We start from the raw sequence: 17,651 nt of genomic DNA, 5'->3' as shown, positions 1-17,651 counted from the left end.
GGGGTTATCCTCCGAGGGTAAGGGAAGGAAGGTCTTTTAAAATGGAAAAATGCCCACGGGGAGAGAAGTCCCCAGAAAGAACACCAAGAAAGAGAACAAACCAGTGTCCCGCTCCCAGTTGCTGTGTGTCCTTGGGAAGTTCATGCAGCCTTTCTGAGCCTTCCTTTTCTCACCTGTAAGTTGGGGGGGGGGGGCACTCATCCCTGCTTTGCCCATCTGAAGGGGCTGCGCTGAGCCCATGCAGTGTGCCGGCTCCCCACCCCAACCGCCCCACGTGGCTCTCCCTACAGTGACAGCGACGAGGACGAGAGCACCAAGGAAGACAACACGGCCCTCCTGCGCTTCCACCTCAAATATGAGGCTGACGTCCTCTTCACCAGGTGGGCGGCGGGGGGGGGGCGGGGGGCAGGCTGGGGGAGGCCTGAGAGAAGTGAGACCTAAGACGGGGCACCCTTGGGGGGGCCGTCATAGGATCAGAGGTCTCCAGGGCTGGGCTGCAGTGCCGAGGGACTATGAGACGGAGCCGGGGGTGTCCCTGAGGGCTCAGAGAGTGCAGCCCCCTCAGCCCTGCTGCACAGGGGGTAGGAGGAGACACAGAGCTGGCCTCCTGGCAGCTCCCGTGGGGGGCGGGGGAGGGCCGGGGCCGCGGGACGTGTCCACCCCCAGGGCAGGCTTTAAGAGGGGGCATGGTCTGAGAGATTTTAAAATAGTCTTAAAGCCTACTAAAAGTCCGTCTGCTTTTTGTTACCACCTTGCACCAGCAACCCTCCACAGCAAACGTGCGAAAATGCTCCTCCCCGCAGGGCAAAGTGCTCCCACCGGCCACCCCTGTCCTCTGGGAGCCTCTAGGCAGATGGAAAAGTCGGACTAGCAACCACAGAGAAAGCAGACGCAGGCCCTGCCGTGGCCACCACCTGAGGCTGGAACAGGCCAGAGTGGGCGCCTTCGTGTTCCAAAGAGGCCGTGCCCCTGGGCAGAGAGGCCAGGGATGGCCCCAGAGGCCAGGGATGGCCAACGACCGGCTCTTCTGGCCCGTGGCCATCCCCCACAGGACGCAGATGTTGCTGAGCCATCTCAGCGCACGTTCCTGCTGGGGCTCTGAATCCTTCCTGACACAGCCCTCCCACTCCCCATGGACACGAGAGGAAACCTCTTTTCTGTGGTCCAGGGGAGCCAGCCACATGCCCACGCCCTCTTTCGTGCACGTATCCAACTAGCCCACACTACCTGAGCTCACGACGGCCCTGTCCTCTGTCCCTGCAGGAGCAGTAGCCTGAGCCACTACGAGGTCAAGGCCAACAGCTCACTGGAGAGGTACGACGGCATTGGGCCTCCCTTCAGCTGCGTCTTCAAGGTAAGACTGGCAGAGAGCCAGGCAGAGAGTGAAGGACAAGAGCTGAGGATCCCCCGGTTGGGAGGGGAGGAGTCTAGAATCATTGCAAGTGCCTGGGGTTCAGCCTCAGCCCTTGCTACCCAGTCACTGTGATTTTAAGCAAGTTCCTTGCCCTCTCTGAGCCTCTCAGTCCTCATCTAGAAAATAATGGGGGGCTCAGTCGCTTAAGCATCTGACTCTTGGTTTACGCTCAGGTCATAATCTTGGGGTCATGAGATCGAGCCCTGCATCAGGCTCCAAGGTCAGCGGGGAGTCTGCCTGAGATCCTCTCTCTCCCTCTGCTCCTCTCCCCCAACTCAAATAAAAATAAATAAATCTTAAAAGAAAAGAAAAGAATGGGGCTGGACTGGGAGGATGTTATCGGTGAAGGTTAGGTGTGGCTGCATATAATTTAAAAAATATAAAAAACAGTAGTCTAAATGGACCAGAGTTTATTCTCTCCATGAAAGAAGTCCCCAGACTTCTTTCAGGGTTGGCAGCTTCCACAAAATCATTCAGGATTGGGTCTTGGGTCTGCTCCACCATCCTCGACATGCCACTGTCAGCCTCTCAGGTTCACCTCATAGTCCAAGACAGTTGCAGCTCCAGCCATCACACTCTCATCCCAGGAAGGAGGAAGGGGAGAAGAGCAAGCCCCTCCCTACTAAAGAAATGCCTTGGCAGTTCCTCACACTGCCAGTTACCTAGGGAGGCTGGGACATGTGGCATTCGTCTCTGTTCCCGTGTGAGGAAGGAGCAAGAAGGGAAATGAGGGGGCAGTTGAGCAGTCTGCCCAGTGGGCCCCGCGCCACCACCCCCCCCAACCCCTGAACTCTGCGTGAGAGCTCGGGGCAGGCTGACACCGGAAACGGCGCATCAGACACACTGGTACCTGGGTGGCTGGTCCAGGAGGGGTTTCGCGACTGCCGGAGGCCACACAGCTGGGACATGGTCGCAGCCCTGGGCCGTGTACCGGCCTCTCTGAGTCCAGAGCCCTGCCTGGAATCACCGCTGCTCGGACACGGGGTACGGCACGGCTAGAACGTGCACATCATTGGCTCACCAGTTAGAGCCCTCGTTAATCAATGATTCGCTCTCACAATAAATGCATTGCTCTCACCATCTCCGCCCCGACTGTGGCCCAGGGTGACCACCAGCACCAGGCTACAGAATCCCCACAGCCAAGAGAGGCTGAGAATGGAAGTGCCCTTGCTCTCCAGCCTCATGGCCCCACCGGCTTGTCCTCAGCCTCCAGGAGCCCGGCTGCTTCGGGGCTTTCACGCACCTTTGTCGGCACAGCTCCCGCCGTGACTTGGCAGAGCAAATATGCCAGGGGGCTTGGAGGGGCCTGCTTCCCAACCTGGCTGGGGGGATCGCCCCCTTAGACCTCATCCTTCACCCCCTACCCCCCCAGCTGCTGCTGGACGTCCTGACTCCTTCCCTCTCTGGCCACAGATCCAAAACTTGGGCTTGTTCCCTATCCACGGAGTAATGATGAAGATCACCGTCCCCATCGCCACCAGGGCGGGCAACCGCCTGCTGATGCTGAGGGACTTCCTTACTAACCAGGTACTGTGCCCTCGGGAGCCTCCTCAAGGGAGGGGGCCCGTAGGAGACAGACCTACCCCGAGGGGGTCCCCAAGTCCTCAGACCTCAGCTCCTCCTCCCCGGCCCCGGGCCAGCAGGGCCTTCTCGGGAAAGAGGAGGAGAGGAGAGCACCTCCGGGATGCTGAGCGTGCCAGGGCTGGTTGTGAGGCTGGTTGCGTGTGGCCCTTGTGCAGGTGAACACGTCCTGTAACATCTGGGGAAACAGCACCGAGTACCGACACGCCCCGACGGAGGAAGACCTGACCCGTGCCCCACAGCTGGTGAGTGTCCCCTTACCCGGGGCTTGGCCACCATACCAGAGCTTCAAACCGAGAGGAAACAGAATGAAGAAAAGATACGTCTTGCTCGTAATGAGCTCCCCATCTCGCAGGGCACATAAGAGTGGATGCCAGAGGAGCCAGGGGACGAGGCTGTGACAGGTGTCAAGAGAGTGACAGCAGATCAGACAACCTCCAGTAAAGGAACAGGGATCGTGGACTGGCCAGCAGGGTACGGAAGAGCAAAGGGAAGGGGAAGCCCAGACCGAGCAAGGCTATGAAGGCCAGGACCTACCTGGCTTGTCTTGGAGACATTGAGCCCATCCCAGCTGGGTCCTGCCTGGCCCCGGAGATGGAGGGCAGCTCAGGTCACCTCCCAAGGCCCTCCCCAAGACACCTGCTAGTTTCCAGCTTTATGTTCCCAGGGCTGCCACTGCCCCCCAGAGAGCAGTTTCTGAGCATGCTTTCACTGTTCTTCCCCAAGCAAACATCTTAGCTGTTTGGGTTTTATTTCCCCAAACGAGCGCCTCAGACAAAGCCTTTTTTGAGCGTAGTGTACTTTCCTGAAGACTGGGCCTGGGGGGTGGGGGGGTTGACATGGCTGCAAGAGAGAGACACAAACAAGGTTAATCTAATAAATTCTGATCATTTGATGATTTCTTTGGGTTTCCTGTTGAGATGGTATCATCTGTAAATAATAACAGTGTTAGTTTTACCATTCGATCCTTATAAACTGCTTTTCTCATCTTCTGGCTCTGGCTAGGACCTCCAGGGCAGTGGGAAACAGAAATGATGACAGTTTTGTCTTGAACCTGATTTTTTAAAAATTGTTTTTAATTTTTCATTATTAAATATGATGCTTGCCATAGGTTTTTTATAAACACCCTTTATTCAGATTCAGGAAGTTCCTTGGGAGTTTTTACCATAACCCGAAGTTGGATTTCCTAAAATGCTTTCTCTGCATCTGTTACAGTAATCATACAATTGTTTCCTTTAATCTGTTTGTGTGGTGATGACATTTATAGGCTCCCTAACGTCGAACCAAAGTTCTGCTCCTGGAATACACGCGATTACACACAACCGCGATGAGCATTGGCTATGCTCGTCCTCTGCCCTTTCCCCTCCGCCAGGAGCAAAACTTGGGCTCAGCCATCTCTCTGGTGGCCCCCCACCTCTCCTTGTCCCCGTCCTCTGCCCTTAAGCCAGCTCCTTGTCTCCGTCCTCTGCCCTTTCCCCCCCGCCAGGAGCAAAACTTGGGCTCAGCCATCTCTCTGGTGGCCCAAGTCCCTGCTCACATTCTTGGGTCATGGCTGGGCCAGCTGCCTCCCTTGCTCCCCCAGAACCCGGTCGCTCACCCCGAGACCCACCTCCTCTTTCAGAATCATAGCAATTCTGACGTAGTCTCCATCAACTGCAACGTGAGGCTGGCCCCCAACCAGGAGATCAATTTCCATCTGCTGGGGAACCTGTGGTTGAGGTCCCTAAAAGCAGTAAGTAGAGCACTTGAGCGAGACTCCAAGGAAACAAGGGAAGGTGGTGGGTGCTGGGGGGTGTCCCAGCAGGGGAGGGGTCAGCTTCTGACAAGGCCTCTGATTATACAGCTCAAGTACAAGTTGATGAAGATCACGATCAATGCAGCCTTGCAAAGACAGTTCCACAGTCCCTTCATCTTCCGCGAGGAGGATCCCAGCCGCCAGGTGAGCCCCTGGGAATCCTGCAGGCCTCAGCTCGAGCCAGAGCAGCTAGGGGAGGGGCTGCCCCTTTCCCTGGAGTTTTCTCCACGTGTTCCTGCGGGAGAGAGAAGGACCGATCTGCAGTTAGTGCAGCAGCAGAGGAGAGGAGAGAAGCAAGACAAATAGGCCGGGAGGGGCCAAACAGGGAGGGGGCTAGAAGTAGGCATTCGCCCAGGGCCTCGGGGGCGCCAGGCTCTGTACTTCCTCAGTGGAAGCAGAGGAAGGAGGGGAACTGGCATAGTCTGCACTAGAGGAAAGAACTGGAGCTCAGGCCTGCCTGCCCGGGGGGGGGGGGGGGGGGGGGGAGACTCACTGATGGGTTCCACCAGCAGTGAGGCAGGATGACCATCCACCGCTCTCCTCCCCAGCCATTCTCACCTCGAATCTAAGGAAATGCACACGCTGTGCTTTAGGAGTCTGGGGTGAACTGAATTCATGAAGAACAAGGGATGCAAGACGTCTCTGTATTGGGACTCATTTTGAATTGGGTAAAACCGGATTGTCGCAGACCAGACCGGCTGGAATCAGGGCACAGGAAGGGGGTGAGGCTTCGTGCAGTGCTCTCCTGAGAAAATGAGAAGTTGGGTCTTGAAGAAAAGCCCAGTCTTTGGGAGAGGGGCTTGGGACATGGGACACTGCTGCCCTCCACTGGCCACATCCCCACACTGGCCGTGGCCTGCGTTCCTTGAGAGCGGCTCCTGTACCAGAGGCCAAGTGAACCCCCAGCCCCACCGTGGAGATGCTGGAGAGCAAACTCGGCATGGACAGGAAGGCAGACCTCAATCAAATGCACACATACCACTAGTAAACCGGGTGGGGGGCTGCCAGGCAGAAGGGAAGCAGGTACAGGGGACCCACCTAAGGAGCAGTTTTCTTTGTTCATTCATCCAACATTTGGTGGGTGTTCCTCCCATGACTCGGGCCCCCAGGGTGTACAGAGATGATTTAAGCAGACAAGGGGATGAGGATAACAGCATGGCTACGATCTGGGGGTGAGCACAGGTGCTGGGCCTGGGGGGTGGGCAGTCAGAGGGAGGGATGTCCAGGGAAAGTTTTCTGGAGACAGTCCACTTGAACCGAATCTGAAGAGATATGCTGGAATTCTGCAGGCAACCGAGAGAGAAGAGGCGTTGTATGGGCACCCCCCCCCCCCCCCCCCCCACACACACGACCCCTCTCTCTACACTAGTTCATGTCTTCTAAGTGAATTCTCCTTCTCCTTCCACTCCCACCTCCCCCCAAGAAAATCCCTCTGATGCTCTCTGGATGCCTCACTTCTCTTTTAGAAATCCCACAACCCAGGATCTAAGGCCCCCATTGGCTTGGTGTGAGCTACTGTCAGGGGTGGGGAGGCGGAGAAGGTCCTAGCCTTCGTGGGTGGAAAGAGAACACAGAAGGCACTGGCCGTTTGTTGAGCCCTGACTCTGGGCCAGGCCCTGTAACAGACACGTGGCATGCGCTCTGGCTCACTCCTCAAAGCACTGTGAGTTACGCTCCCCCCCATTTTTCAGATATGGAAACTGAGGCTGTGGGAAATAAGGCAGAGAGGGGGCCCTGACTGGCTTCAAGTTGAATGAACAGTGAGTCGGTGGCCAAGCCAGGGGGGATCACTCATTCAGTCATCCGCCATGTTGTCTGAGCTCCTCCTCTGTCCCAGCCCCTGAAGACAGAACAGTGACCAACACAGACAAAGCTGACATTCTAGATGGGAAGAATGGCAAGACACAGGAATATATCAGTGTCAAGTGATGAGGTCTGCCCAGAAAAACAACAGGCACCAAAGGGTGGAGACTGGGGGGTGGGGGGTGCTATTTTATACGAGGAGATTGGGAAGAGCCTTCCCGATAAACTGACATCAGACAGAGAGCATGAAGAACGGGGGTGTCATGTGGCTATCTGGGGCAGGGTGGGGGAGCCATGCCAGCAGAAGGGACAGCAAGGACAAGACCCTGCAGTGTGCGTGTGCTTGGCACGTTGGAGTCCGGGTAGCTGGAGGGCTGGAGGAGAGAGAGCGATGGGGAGAGGAGGAGATGGGGCCAGCGAGGTGAGCAGAGCCAGAGAGTATAGGGCCTTGCGGGCCAGGACAGCGACTCTTATTTTCCATTCTGAGCTGGAGGCTCGGAGCAGAGCAGAGAATAAATCTGCCTTCCTCCGGCTGCCATGCCGAGAACAGACTGCAGAGGGCGACTCAGAGGCTGGGAGGCAGTCTCTTACGGTCTCCAGGGCAAGAGGAGGGTGCTCGTCCAAGGAGGTAGCCCTGGAGGGGGACGTCTGGCCACATTCTCGGTGCTTCCAAGGTAGAACGGCCAGACTTTGCTGGAGTCAGTGCCGATTACGAAGTTTCCGGCCTGAGCAACAGCAAGAAAGAACAGTGCGGCCATTTGCTTCCGTGGGAAAGGCGGTGAAGGAAGAGGTTTGAGGGTGAGGAGTGGGATCAAGAGTCTGTTTGGGGACCTGCTAAAGACACCAAGCAGGCCAGGAGACGGTAGCATATGAGTCTGGAATTTAGCGGAGAGGCCAGGTGACAGCAGTCCGCGGGGAGATGGAAAAGCCCTGCGTTGGAGGGAGTTTGTCCAGGGCTGCGTTAAGCCCTCTATGGCCCTGAGCACCTTTGCCCTCGGAGCCCCTTCCTCCTTAAAAAATTAATTTAAATTATTATTTTATGGCAGTGTCCACATAAAGACAAACATAATCCAAGCAAGATTATATATTTTTTCTTCTTCTAATTTTAAAAGAAATTATAGAACATTTTCAAGGGCCCCTAAAAGCACGAAGGGGCCTGGGCCCATGGTGCCTACCAGGGAATACGGCCCCGAGCTCACCAGGAAGTGACTGTCGGTTAAAGCAGAAGTCCAAGGACAGAGCCACGGGACACACCAAAATTTAGAAGTTTGGGAGGTGATGAAGCAGGAGAGAAAATAAGAAAAAGTAGCCCACGTGGTAGGAGAATCCAGGGGGAGTGGAGAGTGACCCGAGGCCAAAGGCGGAAAGTGTCTCAAAGAGGAGGCAGGATCACCTGGGTCCCTTAAGTCCCGTGTCTGTTGTGCAAGGGCTGGGGGCTCTGGGGCCTCTGCAGGCCGGGTGCCACCCATCCCTCCAGCAGATGCCACCAGGTGTAAGCTATCCCCTGACGCCTGGCTGCCCCCGGGGCCCCGGAACAGTAATGCTGCTGACCTGGCGCCCTCCTCCCCTTGCAGATCACATTTGAGATCTCCAAGCAAGAAGACTGGCAGATCCCGATCTGGATCATTGTGGGCAGCACGCTGGGGGGCCTCCTGCTGCTGGCCCTGCTGGTCCTGGCACTATGGAAGGTGAGGCCCCAGCAGGCAGGTGGTGGGGAACAGCGTCCTGGCAGGTTGGCCCAGGCCAGGGGCTCTAGCCTCTGGGGCCAGTCCCCACGTTCTCCCCATGGGAGCTGGTGCCCACCCAGCCTCCTCGCTAGAACTTGCCTCCTACCGAAACATCCATCTCTCACCACAAGGGGACAGCTTGGCTAGGGCCACCAGAGGACCCGCAACCTGTGGCTCTGACCCTTCTGAGGGTCCCTTTAGGAACCTGATGAAAGCTAGGTCTCCTCTTATTAGAAAAAGAAGCGAGCACACAGAGCCACAAAATTTCTCGAACAGTGTCAGGCTGCCAGCAAGCCCCCCAAAGCCTTCTCCATCTTTGAGCCTCAGGTGGAGAGCCCCTGGTCTCAACCTCCTCCTATTATAGATGAGGGGAGGGAGGCCCAGAGAGGGGTGTTGACCGGGACAGGGTCACACAGCACGACTTCTTGCCTCCTGACCCAGGCTCCATCCACTCCATTGCAGCCCCCCCCCACCTCACCAATTAAGTGGCCCACTGTGCAGCCCACCAAGGGAGTCCTGCTGGGCTGGGGGTTGGGGGTGTTAGCTGGGTCCGTGTTAGCTGGGGTATTCGGGAAGAAGCCTTAGGAGGGTCAGTGAAGGGGAAGCAGGGAGGGGAGACAGGCCTTGTCCGCCCTGCCCACCGCTGAGACTTCTCCCTTTGCCGCCCACAGCTCGGCTTCTTTAAAAGTGCCAAGCGCAGGAGGGAGCCTGGCCTGGACCCCACCCCCAAAGTGCTGGAATGAGGCTCAGAGGAGGCTGCAAGTCGATGGGGGCCAGGACGCCAGTCCAGGCAGTGTGCAGGCCCAGGCCCAGGGCCCACTGAGTAGGGGTGAAGACCGCCAGCTCGCTTTGCACTTGACCTCATCTCCTGAGAGACCAAGGCTGCACCCTCTGAAAGGAACTCAAGCCAGTGTTAAGAGGGGTTGCTCTAGTGGGAGGCCCAGATACCTCCAACACAGAGCCCTGGTGATTTAGAGGGACCCCTCCCACGGCACCCCAAAGCCTCCCCCAGGCTCTGTGGGGGCATTTGCTGCCCCGGCCACTAAGGTGCTAGGAATTCCAGCCATCCCGTCCCATCCTCAGAAGAAACAGGGAGAGGAAGACTGCCCTGCAAACCCACTCAGCACACTCCAGGCCTCGAGTCCCAGAAGGACCCTGGGGGGGTGGGGGGGCAGCAGATCTGCATTCTGTGCTGTCCTCCCACCCCCCGCACTGCTCAAGGCTCCGAGTCCCGCTCGCCCCTTCCTCGGACAGGATAGGTCCCCGGGGCTGCCCCTGAATGAACCAGGGCCCAAGGGCTCGATGGTGACAGCTGCTGGCTAGGGATGAAGAAGGACCCTGGGACGCGGAGACTGTGATGGACGGGCACCTGGGACGCAGAACATGGGGCGCCCACCCCCGAGATGGGGAGGCAGGCGGGCCCTCCACCCCCCGCGCACCCCCGCGCACCCCGCCAGCCGGTTTTGTTCCTAGTGCCCAGCGGGAGCGCGCGCACACGCACTCCCTGCGTCCCGCGTCCCCACTTGGTCTTCCCGGGGGAGCGGGGCGGAGCCTCCCCTCCCTGCGTCACCCACCGCCCTGCGCGAGCGCGAGGGCGCGCACACACATGCACACACACGCACGCACACACACACACGCACACACACACAGCCTCCCATCCCTCCCTTCCGCCCACCGTGCACGAGAGAAGGGCTCAGCCGGCGCTGCTGAGGGGTCCTCTCTGGAAGGCACTGGGTAAAGCCGGTGTAGGGACACCGGAGTCTGTGCAACCTCGGTGGCAAATATCTGATCCGCTGGCCCACGGGACAAGTGGTACCACCAGTGACGGCGCCTTGAGGACAACAGGCACGCCCGGTGCCCAGCGAGTAATTTATGCCTTAATCTTGTTTTGAGGTAGAAATGAAAGGGGGATGCATCAAAGGCATCTGTCCCCCTGTCACATAGTACGACCTTTACTGTCGTAAATATTTTTAAAAATTAAAAAAAAAAAAAATACAGGGATTGAAAACAACCAAGGTGCTGTCATCCCATTCTGGGGGAAGGGCATGTCCTGGGGAACCAACCTCTTCTCTCTGAAGCAAAGGAGGTAGTTGCGGGGCCCCTCCTGTTTTCGCATTATCTCTAAATGTTGAGAAGGGGCTTGTCCACCCTTCGCTCCCTACACCATCCCCGCCAAATGGCTGCCTGGTCTGGGATGGACATCTGCGGTGATGGAGCACTTCCTCCCTCGCAAGACCACCAGGTCCATCTTCACTGTTTGGATGGTTGAAGCGTCTAGCCCTTAGTTCCAGCCCTTCCTTCTCTGGCCTCCTAGATTTCTCCAGGCTAACATTTCAGTGCTCACCTGACACCCTGACTTGAGTTTCTTCACCTTTACACACAGACTGCTCTTAAACCAAGTGGTCTCCATTCTAATCTTGTGCTACTGGAATCCCAAGAAGCCGGAAGTGGAACCTTAGAAATTATTTGCTCTTGTTCCCCCATAGATGAGGACACTCAGAACCAGTGCAGTTAAGAGATAGCCCTAGGTTCCACAGCAAAATCCAACCTCATCCCAGGATTGCTCTCTCTTTCAAGCCAGTCATTATAGCCCAGCCTCGGGGGTCTTATGGAAGGAGAAGGCACTGATACAAAGTAACGATGGGAATATTTTTTCTCAAATGGTGAACCCCCAGTCAGAAGGGGAAACACGATCATGTTTCACTGGAGTCTTAACTCTCATGAGCTGAGCACCTGACTAAAGGAAATTTGATGAACCCACACTCACAAGTGTGTCATATGATTTAGCACCGAGTCTTCTGTCAAGCACCATCAACTCTGAGAATGCTTTCATGTGAAACCTGCCTTTTAGGGATTGGTAGTCACATTTTAAAAACCGCTATGTGCACCCACACTGCAGGCAGCCCAGAAGTGACCAAATCCAACCTCTGGGCCTTCAGGGGCAGCCTTTTCCCCCAGGGCTCCACGGTCCGTCCATGCCCCCACCCCACCCCGAGCCTACGGCAAGAACTGGATGGTCAAAGGCATAACTTGTAACTTCAAGGAGTTCAAGCCCTCCCCTTGTGTCTCTCTTCTCTTTCTCTTATCAATTCTCCCTTTCGGAATTTATCTGCTCTGGGGTATAAATGTTGGAGATGGACCTTAAAGAGTACCTGGTGGGGCCTCAGAGAAGATGCATTTCCTAGGGAGCAAAGCTCATGCTAGAGCAGTGCTCTTCAGGCCCAGGAGCTTGGAAAGATACCTATGCAAGGGCCCACCCCCAGATCCAGATTTAATTGGTTGGGAGGGTCCGGGCACCATCTTTGTTTCAGAGTTCCCCCCCTTCCCCTCCCCCATGACTCATGTGCAGAGTGGAGGTCAACGAGAAGGTAAATATATAGGCTAGAAAACAAATAAGGGGTTAACATGCCCAGGTGACCTTCCATTACGAGTAATGAGAACTATACTGTCGTCCTAATGTTCAAGTTAACCGACTCCAGCTTGGAGTTGGGAAGACCTTCTTGTTCCAGCAAGTCTCTGGAATGGGACCTGCTGCAGAGTTCACCCAGTTCTCCTGCATATCCAGAGCCCCAAGGGGACTCTTGGAGAAGTTGAACACATTTGCTATTGTCTGGAGGAGAGACGAATAGTAGTCTCTGAAGCAATTTTGGCATTTAGCGGCAAGCAGGCCAAAATGCAACCTCCAATCAACATAAAATTCATATTGTGGTTCACAGATGGGTATTATTAGCAGTGCTCTATTCTGTAGTCAAGAATAATTATTTATATTAAAAAAAAGAATAATTATTTATGATGGAGCTGAGGGCTGAACTCAAGAGTGCTAATCTGAAATGTAGCCAACTTAAAAAGGGTTCAGTCTTTTAAAAGCATTACCAGCCATCCTAGGCATTACTCTAAACAAGCTGCTTTGACTTTTGGGTGGCCCCGTGGTACTTGCTTAAGCAAGACTATAGCAAACAATCGCATGGGCGAAAAACACGGGGCAAGGTTTGACCCTTATAAACCAAATACCAACAAATGATGGTTTCAGAATTTGGTCCGTGGATTGTCCGGATTTCCCTAGTTCTAGGCTCACCGTCTCGTAGAGGAAAAACACAGGAGTTGTGAAATGAATCGTGAGAGATGTTCTGTGAGCTTCCACTGCTCTTCTCACATGGTGAGACCCCAGGTGGAATGGGGGTTCCCAGAAAAGATCCCGAAATTGAGGGGCAGGCCTTGGATGGCCTCAAGCCTTGTGCCACCAGTGCCCAGTGCTCTGCAGGGAAGTGGACCTCAGTTCTGGGTCCTTCACATCCAGCCAGCTGAGCAGGGAAAAGAAATCCAGGCAAGAGTGCTGCTTCTTTCTGGCATTAGATGGTGTGGGCACGTAAGCTTGCAGGACTAAGTGTGCCTCTTTGAGCACATGATCTATCCCGAGCTGAGCGTCTCAAAGTGGGATCCCAGAGCTGCCCAGATCAGAACCACGAACTAAGTTCCACCCCAGACCTCACAGATCCCATTTCTGTGAGGTTAATTCCAAGCACATTAAACTTATGGAACCAGCAATCTGGAGCCACCATATGCTCTTATTGTCTAGACTTCCATGTCAGTTTCTTGAGCAGTGTAGCCCTTCTCAGCTGCCCTTGGATCTCGGTGGCAGTGGTCATCAGCAAAACCCGCCCAGGGGTGTCCTTCCAGCACAAAGAGTGCAGTTTCCGGGTTTTCCTTTTGTTCAGGAAGGTGGTATTTTTAACAGATAGCTATCAGGTGGAAGGGGCAAAGTGCTAACACAAACACAACAGAGAGAGGGAGAATAAATGTGGAAGAGCTTCTGACAGAAGGTATGGACCTGGCCTTTCCTACAGGTCTTTAAAAGACAAGTTGCTGCCTCCATCAGCATTCAAGAGTTTTTCGTGTCAGTGCTCCCCCAGAATATGACACTAGCCTTCCGTCAGTCCCCCTGGCCTCAAGTCCCAGGATGCTAAGCACCCTGTAAGAGAAACGGCCAGCTTACTCATGGTCCTTTTCCGGCATGACTCACTCTAACCACACCTCACCCCAAACAATAAAGTGGCCAGGTCTCTCCACCACCAGATATGCCTTGGGTGGCTTAACTTAGTGGTTTTGAGTGGTCTCCTGTCTTCAGTCACCACCACATTGGCCTGTTTTTACCTTCAGTTAGCATCATGCCGGCCCTTTATTCTGCACTACTTCTATTTTTTTGAAATCCCCCAAAATTATCCTAATACTAGTATTAACATCAGCCAGGCTCCATGCAGAGGGCAGTCCAGCTTAACCGACCACATTAAAATTATGCCAGCCCTTCTGTGTCACCATCCATTCCGTTAGCTTTGACCTCACACTGAAGTAGGACACCATGTTCCACACAGACACTGAAGCAGGAACGGAGTTTTGCTGGTTAAGCGTGGAGAGGGGGTTAGAAGCCTGGCACCTGGGCTCTGAAACTTTTCAAGACTAGTATGTACCTAGCAAACTCACAAGATTTGAAGTAGGGTATGAGCAGAACATTTTCTTAAAAAAGGGGATACTATTCCCAAGTTTCAAAGTAGGGTACGAGCAGAACATTTTTTTTTAAAAGGGGGACACCATTCCTTAATGGATTTGTCCTTTCTAATCAGTTGTGCGCATTCTTTGTCCTCATCTCCCTGGCACTACATACAAAAATGACAAGCAACAACTCAAATGATAATGTTTTCTGAAATGTTTTCAGAAAATGGCCCAAGCCAGAGTCAAAAGGTAACATCGTGAACTTCTGTTTGGGAAATTAAAGTTAAAATCTGATGAGAAATAGAAAATCAGATTTTAGATAGGGGCATCTAGCTAGATGACAAGCTTATCGAGGGCAGGGATCATCTTTCTTGTTTTGGTATGCACGTCCGTGGCACAGTACCTCTGCTGGAGGCCGGAACACAACCCCGGTCCTGCTCTCAGGACAGACCAAGCACACCAAATGTACAAAGCCCAGGGGAATGAGACTAGAAAATTTTATCTAAGCTTGCCAACATGCTAAGTCTTTACGAACCACCTGAAATGTGCTTCTCATGTTGACATTTTCTAGATCAAGCATCTGATGAAATATATTACTACCAGTATTTTCTTTAGTCTGGTCATGTTACTTTAATAGAGCAGAAGTTACCTCGAAACAAAGAAAAAAAAAAAGGTTTAGAATTTGTCTGGGTGATTTCCAGAGGCCACCTGGATATTGCAGCCAGCATGCACCTGGCAGAGATGCTAAGGGGAGCTCTGTACCAGCCTGACAGTCTGATAGTCGAAGAGCATTGCTCACTGGGTCGAGACCCGGAGCTTACCCTGGGCTCTAACATTCAATCCTTGTGTGACCTTGAACGGACAAGTCACTTTTTTCTGGGTCTACCACCTCAGCTATAAAAAGAAGACTTGCACTAACTGGTGTTCTCAGGTCTCTATAAAGGGATGGGAAAGCTACCCTAAATCTAAATTTGAAAACATGGTCGTGCGGAGGATGTGCTCTAATACCACCATATGATAATACTCTGGGGGCAACCTTAACTAACGTTAATTAGGCAAATGAAAGAAATACAGAATATGAATACTGAAATGGGAAGGCAAAATAATCATTACTTGTAAATGATGTGTATCTGGGACATCCAAAAGAAGCAAGCGAAAAATTTCATTTTTTAAGAAAAGGCAAATCCATTAAGATGCCTATGTAAAAACATTAACATTTAGAAGTATACGTAATGGGAAAAAAATTCCTATCCATAATATAAACAAAGAACCTGATAATAAAAGGAAGATGTTTGTAAGAACTTCATTTAAAAAAAAAAAAGTCTTTAAAAAAATTCTCTAAGAGACGTAAGACTTCACTAAATGGGACTATCTTTCCTTTGGATAAAAAGGCTCAGACTTACAGAGACAGTCTCCCTAAATTAATCTGTTAAAGTCAATGATAAAATCATCTTTCAACATAACAGGACACCAAAATTCATCTGGAAAAAAAAAACATACACTAATAAAAGAATTAGATTCCCTCCGCAAAAGAAGGCAAATGAAGACATATTAGCCCCACTAGTGTTAATATTTAACATTTACCAAGCATTTCACTGCTATGTGTCAGGTACTTTGTTAAGTAAGCATCTTGATTCTCTCATTTGCTCATCACAGTCCAAGTTAAATATTATTGTCCCAATTTACAGAAACTAAAGCTTGGATAGAAAAGTAACTTGCCCAAGGTCACAGAGCTAGTAAGTGATACAGCCTTGACAATAATCCCCAGAGCTCCTTCACTCGGCCAGATCAACAGAATAGAAAAAAGAACCCAGAAAAAGATCCAATTATATTATGGAAATTTGGTTTATGATTGAACTCAGTGGAAAATAATTAAGGAAGTCTTTGGCTAGCTGGATCCCTTACATGAAAATAAATTCCAAAAACATAAAAAATAAAATAAATTCCAGGTAGATAAAAAATTTAAACCAAAGAAAAGGGGGGCGGGGGGAAGAAGGGAGAAGAGACGTGGAAGGGAGAAGCCATAAAAGCACTGGAAAAAAACATGGGTAAAAAAGATTTATGATCTTGGAATGGAGACAAGCAAGATACAAAATTCAGACTCCATTTTAAAAAATTATGATAAATTTGACTACATAAAAATGTAAATTTCTGATATAAAACTACTATATTCAAAATCAGAAAAACTATAAGCTGTGACATATGACAGGAAAAATTTCCTTAAACTTCCAAAGAATTTCTAACTAGTAAGAAAAAGACCCCAACCCAAAAGCAAGCAGAAGAAATACAAATGTGTCAGTAAATATATGAAAGTGTTGGGCACCTGGGTGGCTCAGTCGGTTGGTCATCTGCCTTGGGCTCAGGCCCTGATCCCAGGGTCCGGGTCCCGGTCCCGGTCCAGTCAGGTCCGTCCCACATCAGGCTCCCAGGAGGGAGCCTGCTTCTCTCTCTCCCCCTCTGCCCCTCCCCTCTGCTCATGCGCCCATGTGCACACGCTCTAATAAATAAAATCTTCAAAAAAAAAAAGTGTCAACCTCATTCATAATAAAGGAACACTAATCAAAACAATGAAATACTATTTTTCATTAAGCATCTTGGCAAAAACTAAACGATTAGGTAAAATCTGATGTCAATAATAGCATAGGTAGATGGAAGGCAATTTAATGACTTCTACCAAAATTTGAAATATTCAGCCACCAAACCAGAAATTCCAGTGCTAGGAATGAATTTGTTCTATGAATATAGAACATAAGGATGTTCAATGAAGCTTTATTTTTTTTTAAAGATTTTATTTATTTATTTGAGAGAGAGAGAATGAGAGAGAAAGAGAAAGCATGAAAGGCGAGAGGGTCAGAGGGAGGAGACTCCCCGCCAAGCAGGGAGCCTGACACGGGACTCGATCCTGCGACTCCAGAAATCATAACTTGAGCAGAAGGCAGTTGCTTAACCAACTGAGCCACCCAGGCGCCCCTGAAGCATTATTTAGAATATCAATAAAATGAAAACCTAGAAGTCCAACAACAAGGTCTGGTTAAATAAATGCTAAGCCCACTCATAAAATTAAATCTATAAAGTTGTTTAAAGAAGAAAAAAACTATAGATACCCATATGAAAAAGCCTAAGATATATTAAAGATTTATTTATTTATTTGACAGAGAGAGACACAAGCAGGGGGAGTGGGAGAGGGAGAAGCAGGCTTCCCACTGAGCAGGGAGCCCAATGCGGGGCTCGATCCCAGGACCCTGGGATCATGACCTGAGCCGAAGGCAGATGCTTAATGACTGAGCCACCCAAGTGCCCCCACCTAAGATATATTAAATGAAAAACACAAGATACAGAGGAGAGTAGGAGAAAGTTCATTTGCATTTTTAATAAATGAAAAGGAGAAAAAAACATACATATGCACAGAAAAATTCTGGGAAGCTACTCAAAAAAACTAGTAAATAGTGACTGCCCTCTTAAGAGTCCAAATGGGAGGCAGGTAGAGATGGGAAGGGCATTGGGTTTTTTTGTTTTTTACTATTTGAATTTTTCTTTACTATCTGAATTTTTTCCCCAGGCACATATAACTTTGACAACTCTTTTTTAAATGAATTCGACAAAAGATCATCTCCACTAACACACACTGCACAATAAAGACACAAACTTCAAGGCAGGTTTTTTTCTTTTTTCAAATATTTACTGAACATAAACACCATTTTTTTCCTTTTACACAGCAATATTGTTAGTTTCAAATTAGCTGGACTATTAGGACTGTCAATTGCCACGAAATTAAAAATGATTCTACATGTCAAACTCAAATAGAAAATGTCATGCAATATATAAATCACTAACAGACCTCTGG

The 17,651-nt window shown here is 51.4% G+C and overlaps 1 protein-coding gene across 3 annotated transcripts in view; it reads left to right on the top strand.

The window, feature by feature from the left end:
* Positions 1–10,288, top strand: part of ITGA11 (integrin subunit alpha 11) — a 111,762-nt gene extending 101,474 nt beyond the window's left edge. The window contains exons 23-30 of one of the 3 annotated variants that reach the window (XM_034993718.1): positions 291–380; positions 1,264–1,354; positions 2,828–2,941; positions 3,154–3,240; positions 4,617–4,727; positions 4,839–4,934; positions 8,168–8,281; positions 8,992–10,288. In XM_034993718.1, the coding sequence (XP_034849609.1) occupies positions 291–380; positions 1,264–1,354; positions 2,828–2,941; positions 3,154–3,240; positions 4,617–4,727; positions 4,839–4,934; positions 8,168–8,281; positions 8,992–9,063 (775 nt within the window). In that variant the 3' untranslated portion in view covers positions 9,064–10,288. Of the gene's footprint in view, positions 1–290; positions 381–761; positions 1,355–2,827; positions 2,942–3,153; positions 3,241–4,616; positions 4,728–4,838; positions 4,935–5,338; positions 7,223–8,167; positions 8,282–8,991 lie in introns of those variants that run through there. The other 2 variants (XM_034993719.1, XM_034993720.1) reach the window with 2 other exon arrangements.
* Positions 10,289–17,651: the final 7,363 nt, after the last annotated feature.

The sequence above is a fragment of the Mirounga leonina genome, unplaced genomic scaffold (assembly GCF_011800145.1).
Source record: "Mirounga leonina isolate KUSES-001 unplaced genomic scaffold, KU_Mleo_1.0 Mir_91, whole genome shotgun sequence".
Taxonomy (NCBI): Eukaryota; Metazoa; Chordata; class Mammalia; order Carnivora; family Phocidae; genus Mirounga; species Mirounga leonina.
This window is presented reverse-complemented; position numbering and strand designations above follow the sequence as displayed.